The following is a 23,734-nucleotide window of genomic DNA, read 5'->3' as shown; positions in this document are numbered from 1 at the left end:
TCACACGTCTGTGTTGTAGGTACGTGGGTTTGTCACAGTCCTCATCCCATACCAGGACCCAAACATCCCAAATGAGTTGTACCTGCACACTTTGGGTTCTGTCGTGTGACTGTAAAGTGTTCAGTGACCCTGACAGTGTCATAGTGTCGTTTCAGTGCTATGACAGCGTCGTATAGAATCATTCTGTTGCTCAGAAACATTTTCCTTTGTTTACATGATCAACCCTGTTGTCTCTTTTATTCTCCCAGAAAGTGCAGATGTTTGCACTCTCTCCAGAGTGTTCGCTGCTTCCCATATGTGATGTAACTTTAACCATACTATGTATTCTATCCTTCTTTATAAATGTGCTGCCTATTTGCTGGCATCTCCGATTGGTTCCATATTTGGGTGATTAGATATAAACCTGGAGTAAATCTCTGTGGACAGATTTCTGCTCCCTTTCGGTTTTTAGTAAATAGGACTGAAACTGGTATAAACATTCATATGCAGGTTTTTTCTGCAGACAAAAGTTTGGGGATTTTTTTTAAACTTTTACAATTCTAAGTGAGCATCTATTTCTCAAAGAATCAGGAAATAAGAAAAAACTAGGCAGCAGCACCGTTTCTAAGCAAGTAGACAATAATTTCCAATGCTACAGGACTGAGGTATTCTTCAAACACCACATGGGGAGTGCTGAGGTCCCATGATATGTTCAGAGACCAAATAAAATGTTTTATATATTCGGAGAGCAGAAGGGAAAAAAATTAATATGGTCCATCCTAGAAGTAAAATACCCCAGCTGATGAAACAAGAAATTTCTGTTCACATGGAGACTCTTTATTGAGGAATAGGCTGCTCTGAGTGACTCTGAGGAAAGAAGTGACAGGAGAGCCTTGCTCCCTGTCGATGCCCCTGATGGATCTGGGCCCAGGGAGTCAGCAAAGGAATAAGGAGCATCACAGGCTAAACTGAGCAGGAACTGCTGGCATGAGTCCCCCTCTACAGATGAGCAAGTGGGTTTTTGTCTCACTTCCCCTCAGGCTTGGAGCACTGTGTGACCTTTGAGACTGCTGTCCCATGATGCACAGTAATAATCCGCCTCGTCCTCAGCCTGGAGCCCAGTGATGGTCAGGGTGGCTGAGCTGCCAGACTTGGAGCCAGAGAATCGACCTGGGATCCCCGATGGTCGGTTGTTATCACCATAGATGATGGTTCTGGGGGCGGTTCCTGGGAGCTGTTGGAACCAGCTCACATAATATCCACCGATGTTGGAACTGCTTCCAGTGCAGGAGATGGTGACCTTCTGGCCCAGGGCCCCCGACACGGAGGATGGCTGAGTCAGCACAGACTGGGCCCAGGACCCTGCAAGGGGGAGAAACACAGAGAGAGTGATGCTGGGGCATGCAGAGAAGAGGAGGACCCAGGACTCACATGTCCTCCCAGGGTCCCTTTACTTGTTCCTGTATCCAGTCACCTGTGCAGTGAGCGAGGAGGGTGAGGAGCAGAGGGGACCAGGCCATGGTGCAGGTCATCCCTGGTCCTGACTTCTGTGCCAAACAGCTGAGCAGAGCCTCCCCTCATCTCCCCCTTCCCCTCTTCATCCTCTGAGAGAGGGAGGGCCTGTCCATGCAAATGAGACTCCAGCTCTCTGACCCCTCCCTGGCCCTGGGTCAGTTCCCTCTGCCTGAGGATGGCAGGGGCATGGGCAGGGGAGGGGCTGTGTGGGGGCAGGGGGTGGGGAGGTCAGAGCTGCAAGCCCTGAGCAGAGGGCGCAGGTGGCAGGTCCCAGCTCTGATCACCACTAACTCCTCAGAAATGACACCCAGCATGCCCTGGTGGCCAGTACTTGACACACCTTTGTGTGACATGGTGACCAGAGCCCATCAGAGACAGTGACTACATCCTTGAAGCTCTGTCCACTGTTTCCTGCATGAGGAACAGGCAGCTCTCTCCTTACGTGTCCTCCCATCACCTCAGTGCAGACTTTATGGTCTACTCAGACTCCTCAGGTGAGTCTGTCCATGGTGATCTTGGCTGTTCAGGGGTCACGACTGAGGCTGCGTCTCTACGGAAACTCATTTTAGATCAGAACCAAGTCCAGAGCCATGGTGATTCCGCATGGACAAATGATCTAGTCTATGAAGGACACTGTGCACTTTCTTCTTATGTGACTCCCCCCTGGTTTCCAGATCTGCCCTTGCTCTGACGTTCCCAGAGCTCTGAGGAGACAGGGAATACTTCTCTGCAGGTTTTGGGTAGAAGCCCTCGTGGGCCTTCCTAGAGGTAAACACGCTGTAAATCTTGGTCATCTGTCACTGTTTCCACCTGCTTGAAACAGCAGTTCTCCGCACCCTGTGGGCAGTGATTCCCTCCAAGGATCTGTCCTCCCAGCACAGACACAAGTCTGCAGGAGCCCTGGCACGTGGGGCTCTGTGTGGCACTGACCTCAGGGCACAAAGGGCAATCCTGACAGAAATTCTAGGAGAAAAGGAGTAACAACTGCAGATGCTCTGACCGGATCCAGTGACAGTGGTTATGTATTCGTCACCACTGAGCCCAATGTGCATTTAAAAATGGATTTGTGTTATTTTATGCAAAGTCCTCCTCAATAAGATTGATTGAAAGTAAAGGATAAAGTCCTGTGAAGATACAGGTGCAATCACGGGTATCCTTTTCCCACATATGTACTTACTGCAGAGGGAATAAGCTTAGTGTTTGGTCTAAAACCATGGACACAACAACAATGGGGAAGGGATGCTTTCTGTTCTTCGTTGAACAGAGAAGTCTGTAAACTTTTTCTAAAATCACTTTTTTTTTAAATCATAAATTTTGTATCCTGGGTCTGGAGCTACAGCTAGGAAGCCGGATATGCTGCCCAGTGAAACCCCATGAGGGGCTTGTTCCTATGAACCTCAGAGCCGTCTCAGTGATGGAATTTCCATACCCAGTCAGAGCTTCCAAGACAGAGGGGTTTGAGGTCAGACCACGCTCTGTTGTGCGCACAGCTCTCGTCCCTGTACCTTGTGTCCAGCATGTCCAGATAGAGCAAGTGCTCCTTTCACCACCCATGAGTAGAGCAAGGAATTGCTATTACCCAAGGCCACCTGGACCCAGAGGATTCTGTTAGAGGTCCCACATGTGAGTGGTGGAGACGTGGAGATAAAGGGGGTTGTGTAACTGATATCACAGGCCCTGTGGCCCTGGCCTGGGACAGACTTTCCAGCAGAAGTCCAGCCAACTCGAGGTGTCACCAGGGTGACTGAAGGAGTGACATCCAGGATTGAGAGCCTGGGAGGATGTGTCTCCCGTCCCCATCACCAGGCTATTTCCCCAGAATCAATGTACTGACCAGCCTCAGGCACACACTAGAGCCCAGAGATAGTCCAGAGTTGAGCTGCCCACAGCAATAGAGATTCCCTCCATGACTCCTGAGCATCAGCCTTGTCCCAGGAGAGGAGGTGTTCAGGACATGGCGTGGCTGTCCTGGTGACAGGAACCTTGTTACCTTCAGTATCCCTGGTATTACTTGCTGATAGGGATTCTGCCTCTTGGAGATTGTAATGCCGAGGATGGTTTGGTGAGCCCAGGTTGACCCTGACTTCTGGAAGGAGAGAGAGACTTGGAAACTGTGGATCAAGGACACTGTGAGACAGGAGAAAGGAGAGAGGGGACACACACACACACACACACACACACACACACACACACCCAGAATGAGAATGTTCTCCATGTACTATCACTATAGCTTTCCTTCAGAGGCCAAGCATGAGGGCAAGTGTCCCTCTGTCCCTCTTATGTTTTCCCATCCCCTGAGGTTTGATCTCCATGCAAACCCATTCCCAGAGCAGGCTCCCTGTAAGAACTTCCAGGGTCCTGGATCTTGGAGCTAAAGAAGACCAGTGTCTGAAAGTCACATCCCTCGCATGAAGAGGGATTCTACACAAGGAAAAAGAATTTGGTGAGATGGTAACACATCCTCAGAATCAGAAGATTGGGTTTGTGGAATGGAAGACATCTGTCCATTTTCACCCCACGGACACAAATCTCACAGCTGTGCGGTCTTAAGGTCATAGGAATCACAGGACAGGGGGTGACCATGCAGCCCCCATTTCCTGCATCCTCACATCACAGCCATTCCTCTGTGATCCATGTAACTCTGCTGTCTCCCTGGGGGGCCCATCAGAGGGCATCTTGGAAGGGGGCTACTGAGTGGGACTTCATTGATGGAGGGAAAAATGTGTGGCTAAGTTAGTGTCCTGATGGTTTTAGAAACAAATATTCTCAGCCACAAGAAAAACAGTTGGTATATGTTAAAGTAGCCACTCTCTCCTCTGTCAAGTACGTCAACACGGTCCTTCTGTAGGGCCTCAGTCATTCTGAGGATGAAAAATTAAATACACCAATAGCTTCTATGTGCCAACCCTCAAAGACTGAATGAACATTCATATTTTGGAAATACAATAATATTATTGACATATTACAGAGATCGGCCGAGGCTGCTGGGAAGTGGGAATTACACTCCGTGAATGAGAGCAGGAAGCAGATGGTGAAGGAATTTCATGCTGGTGCAATTTCTGCTACTTGTCCTCCCTAGAGGAAGACCCTGGAGACTGGAAGTGACAGAAAGAACATTGTCACTTTTCTCTGAAATCCCAGTGTGGAGACTGTTCAGACCTGAAGATCCAGAGAGAGACTGAAGACCTGGGGGAGGTGGGAACAGAGAGAAGAACAGGGTGATTGTGGAGGAGGGATGATGTCAGTGTGTCTGAAGAAGTCATGACTATTTGTAGCTGGTTCAGAGAAAGAGAAGATTGTGTCTGTGACCAGGGTGTGTGTTAACATATGGACTCTAAACATACAATTTAAGACCAGGACTGTGATAAGCAGAACATTCTCTGTGAGTAGTAAAGGAGACAGAAGAGAAGGGAGAGACTGAGGTTAATCGCTTTCAAAGTGTTTATTCCTTTTCATTTATCCCAGAACCTGGTGCATGTGCAATTGGGCTCTATCCCCTCACCTGGGTGAGCTCCTGGGACACCTGTGCTGGCTCAGGCAACAGCATAGTCTGTGTGTCACTCCTCCCTCCTCAAGGACAGGTCTCCCTACAGGGGATTCTCCCCTATAGGAACCTGCACAGAAGCTTCTCAACAGGAGACTCAGACAGAAGGTCTCTGGTTCCAGGACTTACTTCCTTGTGATCTGAGACACTGAGGAACAGTAGCTGCTCCCAACGCCATGAGCTGTAGCTCAGAAATAGTCAGCCTCGTCCTCAGCCTGCAACTGCCAGATGAGCAGAAGCCCTGCTTTGGCCGAGGCATCTTTGGAGCCACAGAAGCGGCTGGGGACCCCGGAGCCCTGGTGCTTATTGCTGCTTATCTGAGTCTGAGTAGATCCTCAGCAGGTACTGGGGAGAGCCCCCTGGCTGCTGCTGGAACCAGTATATGTCATAGCTGCCAACACGGAAGTGACTGCTCAAGGCTCAGGTGAGTCTGGGGGATAATCCCAGAGATGCAGAGAGGGAGGGCGGCTGGGTCAGCACAGGCTGCAACAGGGAACCTGCAAACACAGACCCTCATGGGTGATGGACAGGTGTCAGAGTAACACTTTTCATTATCTGAGCCAGAGGGACTGATGGAGACTGAGAACGGGGACCCACTACCCAAGTCCTGTTCCTACGTGTACCTTGATAGAGGAGCATAAGGACAGGAATCCCGGCCTCTTGACCCAGCCCCTGCACCTCACAAATGGCCAGGCTGCCCCAGGCCTCCTTTTCTCCTCCACTCTCTGCCACTGGAGGGACTGTCCCTGCAAATGGGCTCCATCCAGTGACCTCCCAGCCCTTCCCTGAGCCCTGGTGCTGGACCTCAGCTCACACCATGCACTGAGGAGGATGGGGGTTGGTTTCAGCCCTGGGGAGAGCCCTGGGAGGAAGCACCTGCTGAGACCACACACAACTCCCTGCTCAGGGGACTCTTCCAGGGGTGAGAGGGCACAGCTGCTGAGTCCCCATCAGGGAGCACAGAGCCCAGCACACAGGCTCAGACTCTCTTGAGTAAGGGTCCTCTGAGCAGCCATGTAGGGACCACAGGGCAGTCCCCCAGCGCCCCCTTCTGGTCACAACCCACCAATCTCAACATGGACCAAAGCCCTGAGAGCCCAGTGGCTTTCAGCAGCTCACCAGGTCCTTGTCTATTCTCACTAACATGTCTTATCTCTAGATACCATGGTTCTTATACACTGTACATGATTACTCCAGTTTCTCACTCTCTAAAGGGACAGCTCTTTATGGAAAGGGCAAAAATGTACACAAATAATCAATTAGTGTTCACCATCCTCAGAGAATTTACTGCAAAAGGTGACTGTATCCTGTCAAACATCACCGATTAGAGGACAGTGGAGCTGCTTTGAGGTAACTGGGGACCATAGAGGGCTCAGTGCAGGGGGGACACTGGCCTGACTGTGGGTGGCTCTGGGGTTTCTCTGCAGGTGATGGAATGTAAATTTGATCTTGATGGTGGTTCCTCAACTCAGTAAATACCCTAGGGACCACTGAATTGTACACCTGAAATCAGTGCATGACATGCAAATTATCTTAATACATTTGTTTTGATTCTAGAAAAAAGCAGCAGGAGAGGAAGCTACTGTCACTCATCCTGTAATGTTGTTCTGTACTCACAGTCAGACCTTCAGACCCTCCAGGGTCTCCAGGGTCTCCCTGTGTGTTTGTCACAGGCATTCATGGGAGTGGCCCTGGGGAACAGGGGCAGGTTGTGTCTCAGGTCCCCATGGGCCTGTAGCACGGTGTCATTGTTGATGCCGTCATCCCAGGTTGAATGGTAACACTCAGCCTCGTCCTCAGGCTGCAGGCCCGAGACGGTCAGAGAGGCCATGTTCCCAGTGTCAGAGCCAGAGACCGGAGCTGGGGTCCCTGAGGGCCTAGTGCTTCTGAGCATCAGTGTGTTGGGGGCACCCTGAGGCATCTGTGGCTACCAGCCTGTGTAACGTGCTCTAGCATCCTTGCTGTTTCCAGGGCAGGGGGAGTGACCTTCTGTCCCACAGACCCTGTCATGGAGGCTTCCTGTTTCCACGCAGACTGGGCCCAGGACCCAGCGCCCGAGCAGCGCAGACACGCACGGGTGAGTCTCCAATGATTGTCTACAAGGAGTTCTCAAAAAGAGGCAAGAAATAGCCTGGGGCCACCCTGATCAGTCCCCCTACTTCCCAGAGCCAATCACCTGAGCAGAGAGTGAGGAGAGTGAGGAGGAGTGGGGTCCAGGCCATGGTGGAGATGCCCCAGGCTCTGATTTTGAGCCCACAGGTGAGAAGCCTGCACAAAACCTCTCTTACACTCTCCCCTCCTGGGAGAGCAGAGAAGAAGCCTTCATGAAAATCACTCCCTCCCCTGGGGTCTCTGGGCCTGAATCTGGGGAAAGTGGAGTGTGGGGGGGCTGGGGAGCCTCTCCTGGGCCCCAGTGAGCACAGAGCATAGGGCACAAGGTGGGGCTTCAGGCCTGAGTGCCGAGCTGAGACCACTCGCCCCAACAGACCCACAGGGACAGGCCCACAGCGCCCCCTGCTGTCTCAGAGTCCAGACTCACTGCTGACTGAGAGGGACATCCTGGAGCTGAGCACAGAGAGAGACACTCTGGACTTCAGCCTGCCTGCCTCACCACCCATCCCCACACAGGGCAGGGGCTTCTCATTCTCCAGGGGTCCCAGCCTGTGCTGCAGGCGCCACCACACCTCAGTCATTACTTCAGAGACATGGCCTCCTCAGTATGAATTACCCTGTGCTCCTCCCACCACTTACCTAGTTGTGTTGTTGGGGCCACAGCTGAGTGACCCTCAGGAAGGATGTATCCTGCACCCAGTGAGCAGAAGTGCAGAGGGCACGCTGCTTCTTTACAGGCTCTATGGGGGAGGCTTGAGGGGACAGCCCATCTCCCTCTCATGTCAGGACACTCCCCACTGCAGGAGACCAGTCCCCATAACCCTATGCTCTCCCCTGATGTGACAGAATTCATTAATGACAATGTGCAGTGAATTCTTGAAGGAGAAACCAGAAGTATAAAGAAGTGAAATGTGGTTCTTTTGTGTCTCGTCTCTGGAAGCACCCACAGGAGACGGTCAAGAAAACAGCCTTCTCAGGACCCAGCCAGGAACCCCCAGCCCTGAGGGGAGACACCAGGAGTGAACGGGTCTCCTGTACCAAGCCCAGGGCTCAGCCACATGGCTCTGTACATTTGAGGACATGCAGAGGGATGGGAGTTTCAAGGACATCATTCCGTCTCATGATCCAGAAATTCCTGGTGCCCTACGTCCTCTGTGCTCAGTCTGAGATGTATTTTAATCAGTCACCAGATCCCTCTCTAGCCTTTCCATGTGCCAGACATGGTTGTACTTAGGCTGTAATATTAACACAATGATTTACCCCAGTGATTTTATCCAATCCATTCCTGCACTGATAATGGAAGTATATATATTTCTTTTTCTTTTTCTTTTTTTAAATTTTTAATTAATTAATTTATTTTTTTAAAGTTCCATGATTTATTACTTGTGTATAAGACCCAGGGCACCATGAAATATGTGCCCTCCTTTATACCCATCACCAGCATATCCCCTCCCCCGAAGCCCTCACTTTGTTTCCCAGAGTCCATAGTCTCTCATGGTTCATCCCCCCTTCTATTTACCACCCCTTTCTTCTTCCCTTTCTTCTCCTACTGATCTTCCTACTTCTTATGTTCCAGAAATGAGTGAAACCATATGATAATTGTCTTTCTCTACTTGACTTATTTCGCTTAGCATTATCTCCTCCAGTCCCGTCCATGTCGCAGCTAAGGTTGAGAATTTGTTCTTTTTGATGGCTGAGTAATATTCCATTGCATATATCGACCACACCTTCTTTTTTTATTATTATACTAATATATTTTTTTATTTTATTATGTTAGTCACCATACAGTACATCCCTGGTTTTTTATGTAAAGTTCGATGATTCATTAGTTGCGTATAACACCCAGTGCACCATGCAATACGTGCGCTCCTTACTACCCATCACCAGCCTATCCCATTCCCCCACTCCCTCCCCTCCAAAGCCCTCAGTTTGTTTCTCAGAATCCATAGTCTCTATGCTTCATTTCCCCTTCCGATTACCTCCCCCCCTTTCTTTATCCCTAAATTCCCCTACTGATCTTCCTAGTTCTTATGTCCCATAGATGAGAGAAACCATATGACAATTGTCTTTCTCTGCTTGACTTATTTTACTTAGCATTATCTCCTCCAGTGCCATCCATGTTGCAGCAAATGTTGAGAACTCGTTCTTTCTGATATCTGAGTAATATTCCATTGTATATATGGACCACAACTTCTTAATCCAGTCATCTGTTGAAGGGCATCTTGGCTCCTTCCACAATTTAGCTATTGTGGACAATGCTGCTATGAACATTGGGGTGCATATGGCCCTTCTCTTCACTACCCCACTTCATTGGGGTAAATACCCAGTAGTGCAATTGCTGGTAGCTCAATTTTTAACTTTTTAAGGGACCTCCACACTGTTTTCCAGAGTGGCTGTACCAACTTGCATTCCCACCAACAATGTAGGAGGGATCCCATTTCTCCACATCCTCTCCAACATTTGTTGTTCCCTGTCTTGTGAATTTTGGCCATTCTAACTGGTGTAAGGTGGTCTTAGAGTGGGGTTTTTGTGGGGGGTTTTTTTGCATTATTTATTTATTTTTTCTTTTTTTTTACTTTAAAGTTTTTTTTAATTATATTATGTTAGTCAAGCTCAATACACAAGAAACAAATGAACAAATCATAAAATGGGCAGAAGATATGAACAGACACTTTTCCAATGAAGACATACAAATGGCTAACAGACACATGAAAAAATGTTCAAAATCATTAGCCATCAGGGAAATTCAAATGAAAACCACACTGAGGTGGAATGAAGCATGAGAGACTATGGATTCTGAGAAACAAACTGAGGACTTCAGAAGGGAGTGGGGTGGGGGAATGGGATAGGCTGGTGATGGGTAGTAAGGAGGGCACGTATTGCATGGTGCATTGGGTGTTATATGCAACTAATGAATCATTGAACTTTACATCAGAAACCAGGGATGTACTGTATGTTGACTAACATAATATAATAAAAAAACATTAAAATAAAAAAAAAGAAAAAGAAAAAGAAAAAAAGATGTGACGTGGAAGATGGTGTCTATTCTGTGTTTTCACTGAGATTTGTGTATATTGCCCTTTCCTTAAGGTTCAACTGACGTATTGGAAAACACGTGTATAATCAGAGGTCACCATGTTAGTTTGATGTTGCCTTCTATCAACACAGACTTGGTTCTCACAACTACTTAGATAGAACCTCTCCTTATGCTTTCACTCACACTTCTGCAAGTACTTCCATCTTCATTACAGAAGATGTGAGTTGGAATATCTTTTCCAAAGGGTGTTCTTACTTGAGCATACAGCACGTTCCTTAGGTTTTCATACACACTTTTGGAAAATACATCCATCTTCATGAAGGTAGATGTGATTCGGAAGGGTGTCTCTACATGGTGCTCTTTCTTAGTGTTAAGCATATAGTGCTTCTCTTATAGTTCAACACAGATATTTGAAAAAGCTTCTCTCTTCATGCATCAGGGTGTTTGAAGTTGCATTCTCTATACAGAGGCTTGGTGCTTAGAGTTGAGTAAACGGCATTTCTTTACCCATTCCCTCACCCTTGAGCCAATGCTTCCAGCTTCATGAGAGAATATGTGAGTTGCAGATGGTTTTCTACGGAGTTCTTTCATAAAGTTAAGCATAGGATAATTTCCTTATGCTGAGAAACACACTTCTGAGAATGCTTCCAACTTCATGAAAGAAGACGTGCCTTGGAGGATGGATTCGATAAGGTCATTTCTTGAAGCTAAGTCTCTGCCACTTTCCTTATGCTTTCAGCACAACGTTGCGAAAGTTTCCGTCTTCATGACATAAGTTGTGGGTTGTAAGATGGTATCTACCCCATGCTCTCATCTACTATTAAGTTTATGGCACTTTCCTTAAGGTTCAACACACAGGGAAGAAAACCCTGGTTGATTCATTCGTCATGAGGTGGGTTCGATATTGTATTCTATCTACACAGACTTGGTTCTCAGAATTAAGTAGACGGCACTTTCTTCATGCGCTCACACAGTCTTGCCAAGGCTTCCATCTTCACAACAGAAGTTGTGAGTCGAGACATGGTGTCTATACAGTGTGCTTCTATAGAGGCCCACGAGGCCCACCGGACCACATCAATCTGAGACAGAATGAGACAGTTGGGTCATACTATGCTGTTACTATTCCATAGAGTATACTTGGGGATAAAATCAATGAAGTCATGGAGTACCAAACCATGTAGAAAAATATCCAAATTCTCAGATAAGGAACTATCTCTGAGACCCCCTCCAATAACACAAGGGACCAAAAGTTGCGACCTGCACTGTATCAGACCCTTCCATTCCAAAGCCTCTAGTGCACCTTACTTCAGCTTGAGGCAGTAACAGAAGGCAGGCCTCTGTCCATGTTTCATATAAATGGAATGAAGGACTGACAACCAGATGAGGTGAACTCTTCTGACATCCTCTTTCCCCTTCTTTCCCTTCCCCTCCTCCCTCCCTCCCTTTCTTCCTGGAAGCTGCAGCCTAAGGGTTGGGGAAGTTGGGGAAAGCCATTCAGTGGAGAGAAGCCCCAGGCTCTGACATTAACAGAAAGCTTTCTGCATTTGAATGATACGATTGAATGAGGCCCATTAGAATGGATCACCTGACCCTCCCTTCAGCCACTCCCCCATTCCGGCCCCCCCAACTGAAGTTCTCCAGTGGAATTGGGAATCCTGAACGTGCTTCTGAGCATTCAGGGCAGGAGAATGGGCAAGCCCCCCCCCAAGCCCCTGGGGACCTTCAACAGCCCCCCACGCCACAACCCTTGGTTCCACGCTCCCCCTCCCCCGGGCCCTCACCTTGGCCCTCCACTTCGCTCCCTGCACAGCCAGCGGATTGGGGCTGCCAGGCTCCTGGGGCCTAACCCTAACCCTAGGTCAGCCCCTGAGGGGCCCCTCCCTGGGGGCCTGCCGCAGCAACGCTGGGGATTGGGGACCCCCAAGCCCCAGCGCCAGACTCAGGCTGCTGCCGAGCCACCACCCGGGCCCATGGGGCACCGCTGAGCATTCAAGGTGGGAGAACCTGCAGGGGTCCCTGAGCCCCCAGCGACCTTTGACCACCCCCCACGCCGAAACCCTGGGGCCCACGCTCCTCCTCCCCGGCGCCCTCGCCAGAGACCACAGCTCAGCTCGCCACACTGCCTGTGGATCTGCAATCCCTGTCTCCTGGGGCCTAACCCTAACCATATGTTGGCCACGGAGGGGTCCCTCACCAGGGGCCTGGCACCGCAGTTCCCGGGACTGGGGACCCCTGAGCCCCAGCGCTGGAGTCAGCCTGCCGCTGCGCAGCCACCCGGCCCCTTGGGGGCCACCAAGCATTCAGGGCGGGAGGACCCGCAGGGCCCGGTGAGCGCCCGGAGACTTTCTTTTTTCTTTGTCATTTTTTTTTATTTTAATGTTTTTTTTTATTATATTATGCTAGTCACCATACAGTACATCCCTCATTTCTGATGCAAAGTTCGATGATTCATTAGTTGCTTGAAACACCCAGTGCACCATGCAATACGTGCCCTCCTTACTACCCATCACCAGTCTATCCCATTCCCACACCCACCTCCCCTCTGAAGCCCTCAGTTTGTTTCTCAGAGTCCATAGTCTCTCATGCTTCATTCCCCCTTCTGATTATCCCCCCTTTCTTTATCCCATTCTTTCCCTGCCGATCTTCCTAGTTCTTATGTTCCATAGATGAGAGAAATCATATGATAATTGTCTTTCTCTGATTGACTTATTTCACTTAGCATTATCTCCTCCAGTGCGGTCCATGTTGCAGCAAATGTTGAGAACTCGTTCTTTCTGATATCTGAGTAATATTCCATTGTATATATGGACCACAACTTCTTAATCCAGTCACCTGTTGAAGGGCATCTCGGTTCCTTCCATGATTTAGCTATTGTGGACAATGCTGCTATGAACATTGGGGTGCATATGGCCCTTCTTTTCACTACGTCTGTATCTTTGGGATAAATACCCAGTAGTGCAATGGCTGGGTCATAGGGTAGCTCAATTTTTTCACTTTTTAAGGGACCTCCACACTGTTTTCCAGAGTGGCTGTACCAACCTGCATTCCCGCCAACAATGTAGGAGGGATCCCCTTTCCCCACATCCTCTCCAGCAATTGTTTCTTGGCTTGTCAATTTTTGCCATTCTAACTGGCGTAAGGTGGTATCTTAGTGTGGTTTTGATTTGAAATTCCCTGATGGCTAATGATTTTGAACATTTTTTCATGTGTCTGTTAGCCATTTGTATGTCTTCATTGGAAAAGTGTCTGTTCATATCTTCTGCCCATTTATGATTTGTTTATTTGTTTCTCGTGTATTGAGTTTGAGAAGTTCTTTGTAGATCTTGGATACCAGTCTTTTATCTGTAGCATCATTTGCAATTATATTCTCCCATTCCGTGGGCTGCCTCTTAGTTTTTTTGACTCTTTCCTTGGCTGTGCAGAAGCTTTTTATCTTGATGATGTCCCACAAGTTCATTTTATCTTTTGTTTCTCTTGCCTTTGGAGATGTGTCATGAAAAAGGTTGCTTTGGCCGATGTCATAGAGGTTGCTGCCTATGTTTTCCTCTAGGATTTTGATGGATTCCTGTCTCACATAGAGGTCTTTCATCCATTTGGAGTTTATCTTTGTGTATGGTGTGAGAGAGTGGTCAAGTTTCATTCTTTTGCATGTAGCTGTCCAATTTTACCAGCACCATTTATTGAAGAGACTGTCTTTTTTCCACTGGATGTTTTTTCCTGCTTTATCAAAGATTAGTTGCCCAAAGAGCCGAGGGTCCATTGCTGGGTTCTTTATTCTGTTCCATAGGTCTATGTGTCTGTTTTTGTGCCAGTACCATGCTGTCTTTGTGATCACAGTTTTGTAGTACAGCTCAAAATCCAGCACTGTGATGCCCCCAGCTTTGTTTTTCCTTTTCAACAGTTCCTTGGCGATTTGGGGCCTTTTCTGGTTCCATACAAATTTAAGGACTATTTGTTCCAGTTCTTTGAAAAATGTCATCGGTATTTTGATCGGGATAGCATTGAAAGTGTAGATTGCTCTGGGTAGCATGGACATTTTAACTATGTTAATTCTTCTGATCCATGAGCATGGAATATTTTTCCATCTTTTTGTGTCTTCCTCAATGTCTTTCAAGAGTGATTTATAGTTTCTAGAATATAGATACTTTACGTCTCTGGTTAAGTTAATTCCAAAGTAATGTATGGTTTTTGGTGCTGTTGTAAATCAGATGGATTCTCTAATTTCTCTTTCTTCAGTCTCATTGTTCATGTATAGGAATGCAACTGATTTCTGAGCATTGATTTTGTATCCCACCAGATTACTGAATTGCTCTATAACTTCTAAGTTTGGGAGTGGATTCTTTTGGGTTTTCCATATAGAGTATCATGTCATCTGTGAAGAGAGACATTTTGACTTCTTTGCCGATGTGGATACCTTTGATCCCTTTTTGTTGTCTGATTGCTGTTGCAAGGACTTCTAGTACTATGTTGAATAATAGTGGCAAGAGTGGGCATCCTTGTCGTGTTCCTGATCTTAAGGGAAAGGCTTCCAGCTTTTCCCCATTGAGAATATTTGCTGTAGGCGTTTCATAGATGGTTTTTCTCATAGATTGAGGAATGTACCCTCTATCCCTACACTCTGAAGGGTTTTAATCAGGAAAGGATGCTGTATTTTGTCAAATGCTTTTTCTGCATCTATTGAGAGAATCATATGATTCTTGAATTTTTCTTTCTGGATAAAATCTAAGACACTGATAGATTTGCAAATGTTAAACCACCCTTGCATCCCAGGAATGAATCCCACTTGGTCAATATGGATAATCCTTTTAATGTACTGTTGGATTCTATTAGCCAGGATCTTGTTGAGGATTTTGGTATCCATGTTTATTAAGGAAATCGGTCTATAATTCTCCTTTTTGATGGGGTCTTTGCCTGGTTTGGGGATCAAGGTAATATTGGCTTCTTAGAATGAGTTTGGTAGCTCTCCTTCTGTTTCTATTTTTTGAAACAGCTTTCGGAGAATATGTATTATTTCTTCTTTGAATGTTTGGTAGAATTCCCCAGGAAAACCATCCGGGCCTGGAGTTTTGTTATTTGGAATGTTGTTTATCACTGACTCAATCTCTTCATAATTAATTGGCCAGTTTAAAAAATCAATTTTTTCCTGTTTCAGTCTTGGTATTTTATAGGTTTCCAGGTAGGCCTCCATCTCTTCCAGATTGCTTAATTTATTGGCATAAAGCTGTTGATAAAAGTTTCTAATAATCCTTCCAATTTCATTAGTGTTGGTTTTTCATTCATAATTTTATTAATTTGGGTCCTTTCTGTATTCTTTTGGATAAGTCTTGCCAGTGGTCTGTCAATTTTTAGATTCTCTCAAAGAACCAGCTTCTAGTTCTGTTGATCTGCTCTACTGTACTCCTGGTTTCTAATTCATTGATCTCTGCTCTAATCTTGGTCAACTGCTTCCTCGTGTGTGGATTAGGCCTGTCCCTGTGTTGCTGTTCCAGCTTCTTAACGTGAGAATATAAAAACTGCATTTTAGATTTTTCTATTCTTTTGAGTGAGGCTTGGATGGCTATGTATTTCCCCTTAGGACTGTCTTTGCAGTATCCCATAGGTTTTGGACCATTGTGTTTTCATTCTCATTGGTCTCCATAAATTGTTTAAATTGATTTTTGATTTCCTGGTTTATTGAATCATTCCTGAGCAGGATGGTTCTTAGTCTCCAAGTGTTTGAGTTTCTTCCAATTTTTTCCTTGTGGTTGAGTTCCAATTTCAGAGTGTTGTGGTCTCAAAATATGCAGCATATAATTTCAGTCTTTTGGTATCAGTTGAGACCTGTTTTGTGACCCAGAACATGGTCTATTCTTGAGACTGTTCCATGGGCATTAGAATAGAATGAGTATTCTTTGGTTCTGGGGTGTAGTGTTCTATATGGTCGAGGTCCAACTCATCAAGTATGGCATTCAAAGCTCTTATTTCTTTGGTGATTTCTTGCTTAGGTGATCTGTCTATTGCTGATATTGGAGTGTTGAGGTCCCCTACTATTAACGTATTTTTATCTCTGTGTCTCTTTATTGTGGTTAAAAGTAGGCTTGTATATCTTGCTGCTCCCCTGTTGGGGGCATATATATTTATAATTGTCATATCCATTTGTTGGATACATCCTTTAAGAATAATATAGTGCCCTTCTGTGTCTCCAACTATAGTCTTTAGTTTAAAATCCAATCTGTCTGATATGAGAATTGCTACCCCAGCTTTCTTTTGAGGTCCATTGGCGTGAAAGATAGTATTCCCTTTACTTTCAGTCTGAATGTATCTTTAGGTTCAAAATGAGTCTCTTGTAGACAGCAAATGGATGGGTCATGTCTTTTTATCCAATTTGCAACCCTGTGGCATTTATGGGAGCATTTGAGCCATTTACATTGAGACTGATTATTGAGAGATATGATTTTAATGACGCCATGTTGCCAGTAAAGTCTTTGTTTCTATCCATTGTGACTTTCTGTTCTGTATCACTCTTGGGGCCTTTTTACTTTTCTAGAACCCCCCTTAATATCTCCTGTAGGGCTGGTTTCGTGGTTACGAAATTGGTCAGTGACTGGCGATTCTGGAAGGTCTTTATCTCTCCATCAATTCTGAATGACAGCCTTGCTGGATAAAGGATCCTTGGCTGCATCTTTTTCTCTGAAAGAGCTTTAAAAATGCCCCCCCCACCCCTTTCTCTCATTCCAGGTCTGTGTAGACAGGTCTGACGTAATTCTGATAACTTTGCCTTGGTAGGTGAGAAATTTCTTTGCCCTGGCCGCTTTCAATACTGTATCCTTGGATCTAATATTTGCAAAATGCACTATGACGTGACGTGGTGTAGGTTTGTCGTGGTTGAACTTGGGAGGGGTCCTCTCTGCTTCTTGGACACGAATGTTTTTTCCCTTGCTATATTAGGGAACTTTTCAGCTACAATTATTTCAAATATCTCTTCTAGACTTCTATTTTTCTCCACCCCCTCGGGGATGCTGATGATTCTGACATCGGAACGTTTCATTGAGTCAGTAATCTCCTGTAACCTACATTCCTGAGCGTGGACTTTTTGAGTCCAGATTCTATTCTAGCTTTCTCTTCTACTAACCCATCCTCCAATTCGCTGATACGTTCTTCTGCTTCATTCACCCTGGCCGTCAGAGCCTCTAGTTTTGAGTGCATTTGGCTCATAGAATTTTTAATTTCTGCCAGATTTGCTCTCATTTCCGCCCTTAGAGATTCTATATTCTCATTAACACTTTCGTTAATACTTTTTTCAAGTCTACACATCATCTTGTCCATTGTTACTCTGAATTTCATTTCTGATAATTTGGTTATATCCATATCCATTAGTTCTGTGGCAGAGGCCACAGACTCATTGTCTTTTCTTTGCTGAGGGGGATTTCTCCTTCTCATCATTCTGATAAGGAGAGGGTGTGGGGTTGTCCAGAGCCGAAATTATTGACCGGGACCCAGGCCATGCGCCCTTGTTTTATAGGGATCTTAGGGATGCGGGCTTCTTGATTTTTCAGCCTGCCTTCTGGGGGAGGGGCCTGCCACGCAGATACTCAGGCAACCCTGTTTGGGTAGCGTCTCCATGTTGCCTGTGAGGGGGGATGGGGATGGGCACACTATTTCCAGGCTTTTGTTCTCTGGCGGCTTTCCCTGTCGGTTTGCTGTGCCTCTTCTGAGAGTCAGAGCAGCAGTGGCCAAATCTCAGCCTCTGTCTCAGAACAGAGGGATTGCGGACCATTCTCCACTGATGTTCTGGCCACTTTAACTCTGTTTCTGTTGGTGCTGCTCATCCCTGCAGCATCCCGGAATGTGCGCCCCACACCCAGCATCACAGCCCTCACTTCCAGGGCCAGTGTGTCTCTGTCCTTTATGTTTCTAATACTGCCAGCCGCCAGCTGCCCCTGCGTGCTCCCGGAGCTCCCGGTCTCAGTCTGGTTCCAGTGAGCGCACCAGAGTTCTGGTTTTCAGTCTGGTCGCGCCATTTTGCTGGCTTTAAAATGGGTAGCAGTCATGGGACTCCATCAGTGAAAGCAACCAAGGGCACATGTGGGTACATTTCGTCAGCCAACATCAATTGAGACCCCACTGTGGGCCACACTCCATATTAGACGCTGGGAACAAGTTGGCTCTATCCTCGAGGTTCCCAGTGCAGACGACACATGACAAGCTGCCCATAGAATGGCTCTGTCTTATTCATCCCTGTATCCCTTATGCTTCACACAGTGCCCAGCATATAGTAGGAGCTCAATAAATAGCAATTTCCTTGGAGAAGGGACAGTGTGGCAGTCAAGTTTCTGGCATTTGGAATCTGGGAACTTGAGTTTGAATTACAGCCTGTTCAGGTATGTGCTGTGCAGCTCTGGGCAGGTCACTTCATCTCTCTGAGACCCAGTTTCCTTGTGGTAGGATGGGAACTTAGATCACAGGGCCTGTGGGGGGTTAAGGAGCTGATTTGTGAAAAGAGCCTGGCCCGTGCTCAGCACTCAGATCACACCTACTGGAGTTAATGTGGTCACCGTAATGTCAGCGAGCTCTGGCAAACAATCCAATTCACTTTCTGGAAAGTGAGAAGGGCTGACAGACTGCCTCTGTGTCATTTACACTAGGAACCACAAAATCAAAACTGGTGGTTGACCTTCCTTCCCTTCGTCTCTCCTTCTTCCCTCCCTCTCCCCTGCTGTGCTCTCCCATTTCAACTCCTCCCTCTGCTTGCTGCCCCTTCCTCCGGAAGAGAGCTACATTCAGGTAGGAATCCAGGGAGGAGGTTTCCAGGAGCAGTCTGCTCACCGGCTGCTTTGCAGACTGAGGTGGGAGACTGAGGTTGTGAAATCAGAGAGAAGTAAATATGTGTGATGTTTGTCTTGTTTTCTTCATATATCAATGACAAAATAGTAGGAGATATTATGTGGATGGGTTTCAGGTGTGCTCTGCTATTTAAGATGATCTTTCCCCGAGACCCGCTCTTTTCTGCTCTGCATCTGCCAAGCAGCAAACCTGGCTCATGTTTGAATCTCGTGTGTTGGGAACTGAGCAGGGGAGTTACCAGGTCGGGTGTGGTATGACCCCTGCCAGAGGTGGTCTGGTGGGACACAGTCTGTCCCGCACACTTGAGCTGGAGACAGAGTGCTTCCCTGTGAGCCAGGGGTGGGAGATGCTGGGGACCCTCTCCATCTGCACCTTTGGGTCTCGGACCAGCCCCTGCAGGGGCCGCCCTCCGGTCTGCCCTGGGGGAAAGGGCACTGCCAGGGAGGGCGGCACAGAGAATGTTCCCTGTGGGGCTCCCATACTGCTCCCGGGTCCTGCTGCAGAAGTGAGGTGGGAGGCACGCCCTGGAGCACATCTCTCTCCTCCTCTCCTCGCCCACATCCCTGGTCCTGGGATCAGAATAAAACTTGCACTTGGCTCCGTGGGAGAGAGGCCCGGGTGCAGCAGCCCGGAGACCCTCCCCGGCTGGCGGGAATTCTAGAGGCCTGTGTGAAGGCTGCTGGGTTGGCTGCACACAATGGCTCTCACTGTCCTACTGAGCTCCTGGGACTGGCCAGGCCCAGGACAGAGGCTCTGAGCACCAGAGCCAGAGTCCCTGCTCCTGTCAAACCTGCTGCTCAAGCTACACAGCGATGGGCCTGTTTCCCACCTAGTGGTCACCGCCCACCCTGGGTCCTCCCCTCAGGCCTGCCCAGGGCCTCCCCAGTCCTTCCAGTGCTCAGCTCTTGGGGCAAACGCTGGCAGGCACGGGTGTTGGTGGGGCCACACCTGCTGTAGAGCCCCTGTCACACCCCTGACAGAGGAGAGGAATTTGGACAAATTAGTTTCCTTTCTTGGCTCTGTGGAGACATGTGGAGGGCCTGGGTCACCTCACGGCAGCGTTTCTCAGGCTCTGGAGATGACTCGTGTACATGAGAACCAAACGAAGCACTCAGATGGGAAGGAAATTCCATGCAGTGCGAATTCAGAATATGTTAAGCAGTTAGGATTAAAATTGCATACATTTCACTTTCCACTTTTGTAAAAAAATAAAACAAATACAACTTGTATTATAGTTGAAAAAGCAGTGTCTTCTGTCCCCTCTTCTTGCGGGAATATATAAAGACATAAGTGTAATGATGCTAACATGAGGTGTACTGATTGGCTTTTACCTGAAAGTCACAGGCAGGGTTTGATGATGAGTGAGGAAGAAGAAGGAATGTGAGCAAGGAAAAGAGGGCAGTTTCAGGTCTCTGTCCATTGTGCAGGTGCCGGTGTCAGGATGGGTCATACTGCAGGTGGGGTGGGGGCAGGGTCCCCACTCTCTGACTCTGTCATCAGACTCCCTCTCCTCACAGGCCCAGAGGGCGGGACTTGGCCTTTCTCACCTGGAGTTACGTACATTAACTTCCCCAGTGGGAGCTTTGCATAGAGAGGAGCTTCCGTGCCTTCCCCTGGGACCGTGGTGAAGCTTCCTTCCCCACAGGATAGTTTCTGGACTGGAAGGTTGGGTTGGACTCTGTTTCAGCAGCTCATTTAGCAGGGCCCAATTCCTTCCTCTTGTCCCTGGATGTGCGTTCCAGAACCCAGGACTCCAGATCCCTGATCTTGGACACCAGCTCCCCCAACTGACCCTGTGTCTTGATCTCATTCTTCTGAGTGACCACAGAGCAGAAGGGACACGACAAACCTTTCCCATAGGGCTCCTTCAGCCATGAATTGATGCACTAGTGGCTGCGGATATAAGCACAGTTTAGATACATAGCTTTTTCTAGATAACCTAGGCAGATGAGACATTTGCTTTGTTCTTTAAAATGTTCGGCCAGACCCACTCTCGGGAATAATAAGTATACTGGAGTTTCCTAATGATCCAAATGACCATGAGGGCTTGAGGTTTTATCCTCTTTGCTTGCATAGACCTGTCATGTACCTAGTATTTCTCATCCCTCTACAAGGATATGGCCTACAGCATAATACAAATATGAATATGAATATAAATATAAATAAATGACTCTTGGCCCGGAACTTCTTCTATCTGAGATGCTATTTAGGATAAATGGTGCAATTGGTCATTCAGCTTTGACCTGAGCTGGTGAAATGAACCAGATCTGGGGTGTCCGGTATCATAGCCACCAACTACCCATGACCTTCGAGCACCTGGAATTCAGCTTACCTGAATTGAGATGTGCTCTGAGTGTAAAATGCACACTGGATGCTGAAACCAGAATAAGAAAGAGAACTTAAATTATTTTATTGAGATTTTTAAAACACTGTCTCATTGACATCAATGCATGTTGGAGTGATACCATTTTTCCAATTACAATTCTTTTGACTTTTCTCCTTTTACTGTGTGTAATGACCTGGCCGCCACTCAGACCCAGAGCAGCAGCTGAGGGGTGGAAACAGTCAATGGGGAGCTCAGTTCAGCATCTCGTGGGACAGTCCAAGCTATGATCTGGTTAAGGAAAAGGAAGACTTGGTCATCTTTCCAGCGTGGGTATTGAAAATCTAGTCCTGCCCACAGCTCCAGGAGCAGAGAGCCCGAGTCCCCCCAGTGTTTCTAGGTGCACACGCTGTGCTTGGAATTGAGTTGGGCTAGAAACACTTGCTGTATTAGTAAAATACTTCATTCCCCAGACTTTGCTCTCTCGTATTTGCCTTTTGTAGAACCCTTAGAAGTTAAAAACAAAATTGCACAAGATTGGGTGTGTCCTCTGTGAGATTCTTCTTGGGTTTCCCACTCCTTCCAAAGGTGACTCGGTTCTGGAACAAGAATGATCCACAAGGGGCACTTTCTGTGAAAGTGTTCTCTTCCCACCTACCATACCAGCATTCACTTCTTGAATCTGATTCATTTTAATTTAATTCTAGGAGAGAAGCGATTTGCCAATGACAGAAATCTTGTGCCACAAATGGTTTAATTTGGCATTGACCAAAATTTCGAAGGGAGCTACATGTTCAGAAAATTTGAATTTGAGTATTTACAAATCTCAAGAATTGCCTGTGGCCAATAAGTATAATTTTTTTCTTGTCTTCTGGACAAAATCAGTAATGTATTTAACTTCATCAACATTACTCCATATATATTACTCCATATATACACTTGTAAAAATTCATGCTTCATCATTAATCCACACCATGGAAGGTAAAATTCCAATTTCAATTCAACTCATATTTTCTTAAGATTAAAGCCTTCAGCTTTACTAATTAATAGTCACCCGTCACTAATATCGGTACAAATTCTCTTTCACTTTAGCTCAGCTATTTAGAACATGCAGGTCCAGACTGTTGGACACACAACCTATTTGCTAAGGAATCATGGGGAACCAAGCAAGGGGGATGGCATTTGGCTCTGCTTCGTTCCCATCCTCTGAGATGGATTCTTCACGTTGATTTTATTGCCACTCAGTGACTAAAAAAAGAAATCTCTATTGCTACCATGTTTTATTGAACAGTGAAATATAAAAATATAGGTGTATCAAAACCATGAAGCCAAATATATGTGAGATTCATAATATGGGAAGGTCATAACAACAGTTCATAAATTATACATACTTTAAATATCCTTTTTGGCGAACCCTCAGAGAAATTTGAGGGGTTTTTGTTGTTGTGCCTCACTTATTTTGTGTTTTTCTCTTCAAATAGAGAAAGCCCTGGTGGATTTTCAGGCTTGAGTGACACCTGAACTTTTGGTGAGTCCAATGGTCGCAAACACAGCTGGCCACTAGGTGGTGCTGCGTCTGAAACTATGCCAGCTCTTCCCTCTTCCCTGTCCCACCCAGGCTTACCCCCTCCTCCATTCTACTATCTGAAATGCCCAGCAGAGGGCAAGGACCCATCTGATTCCACAACTGCTCAGTTTAGTAAACATTTCTGTCTCTTGATAATGAGGGGTATCTTCACCATTCACTCCTCACAAGACTACTAAAAATTAGAGCAGTTTAAACTCATAGGTAAATGTTCAGCCTGCCTTCTTTTGGGAAAACTTTATCCTTTTTATAGGGAGGAGAGCGGCAGAGGAAGAGGGAGAGAGAGAATCTTTTTTTATTTTGTTTTATTTTAAAGATTTTATTTATTTATTTATTTGACCCAGAAAGAGAGCCAGAGAGAGAGGGAACACAAGCAGGGGGAGTGGGAGAGGAAGAAGCAGGCTCCCAGCGGAGGAGCCTGATAGGGGGCTCGATCTCAGACCTCTGGGATCACACCCTGAGCCGAAGGCAGACACTTAATGACTGCACCACCCTGAGATCATGACCCGAGTCAAAATCGAGAGTCAGACATTGAAGTGACTAAGCTACCCAGGCACCCCATTAAACCTTAATGACATGGCAAAACTCGGCTAAATCCAGTCTCCCCTCAATTATTCCTACCTGTAGGAACCTTTCCTTTTGTCCCAAGACAAATCATTTCTTTATGTTGCTCTCCCAGAACAACTTATAAATGCTGCTGCTTCTTCTTTCTCCCTTCTCTCTTTTTAAAAAGATTTTATTTATTTATTTTAGAGTGAGAGCACTCACAAGCAGGGAGAGGAGCAGAGGGGGGGGGAACATACTCCTTCCTGAGTG

The 23,734-nt window shown here is 46.8% G+C and overlaps 1 gene segment (V, D, J or C); it reads right to left on the bottom strand.

The window, feature by feature from the left end:
• Nucleotides 1–1,015: 1,015 nt before the first annotated feature.
• Nucleotides 1,016–1,534, bottom strand: LOC125282125 (immunoglobulin lambda variable 1-40-like). The segment is given in 2 exon segments: nucleotides 1,016–1,341; nucleotides 1,454–1,534. Coding segments are annotated over 2 exon segments (384 nt in total).
• Between the last annotated feature and the right edge of the window lie 22,200 nt (nucleotides 1,535–23,734).

Source organism: Ursus arctos, unplaced genomic scaffold, assembly GCF_023065955.2.
Source record: "Ursus arctos isolate Adak ecotype North America unplaced genomic scaffold, UrsArc2.0 scaffold_34, whole genome shotgun sequence".
In the NCBI taxonomy this organism is placed as follows: domain Eukaryota; kingdom Metazoa; phylum Chordata; class Mammalia; order Carnivora; family Ursidae; genus Ursus; species Ursus arctos.
Note: the sequence above shows the minus strand (reverse complement) of the source record. Positions and strands in the feature narration are given on the sequence as shown.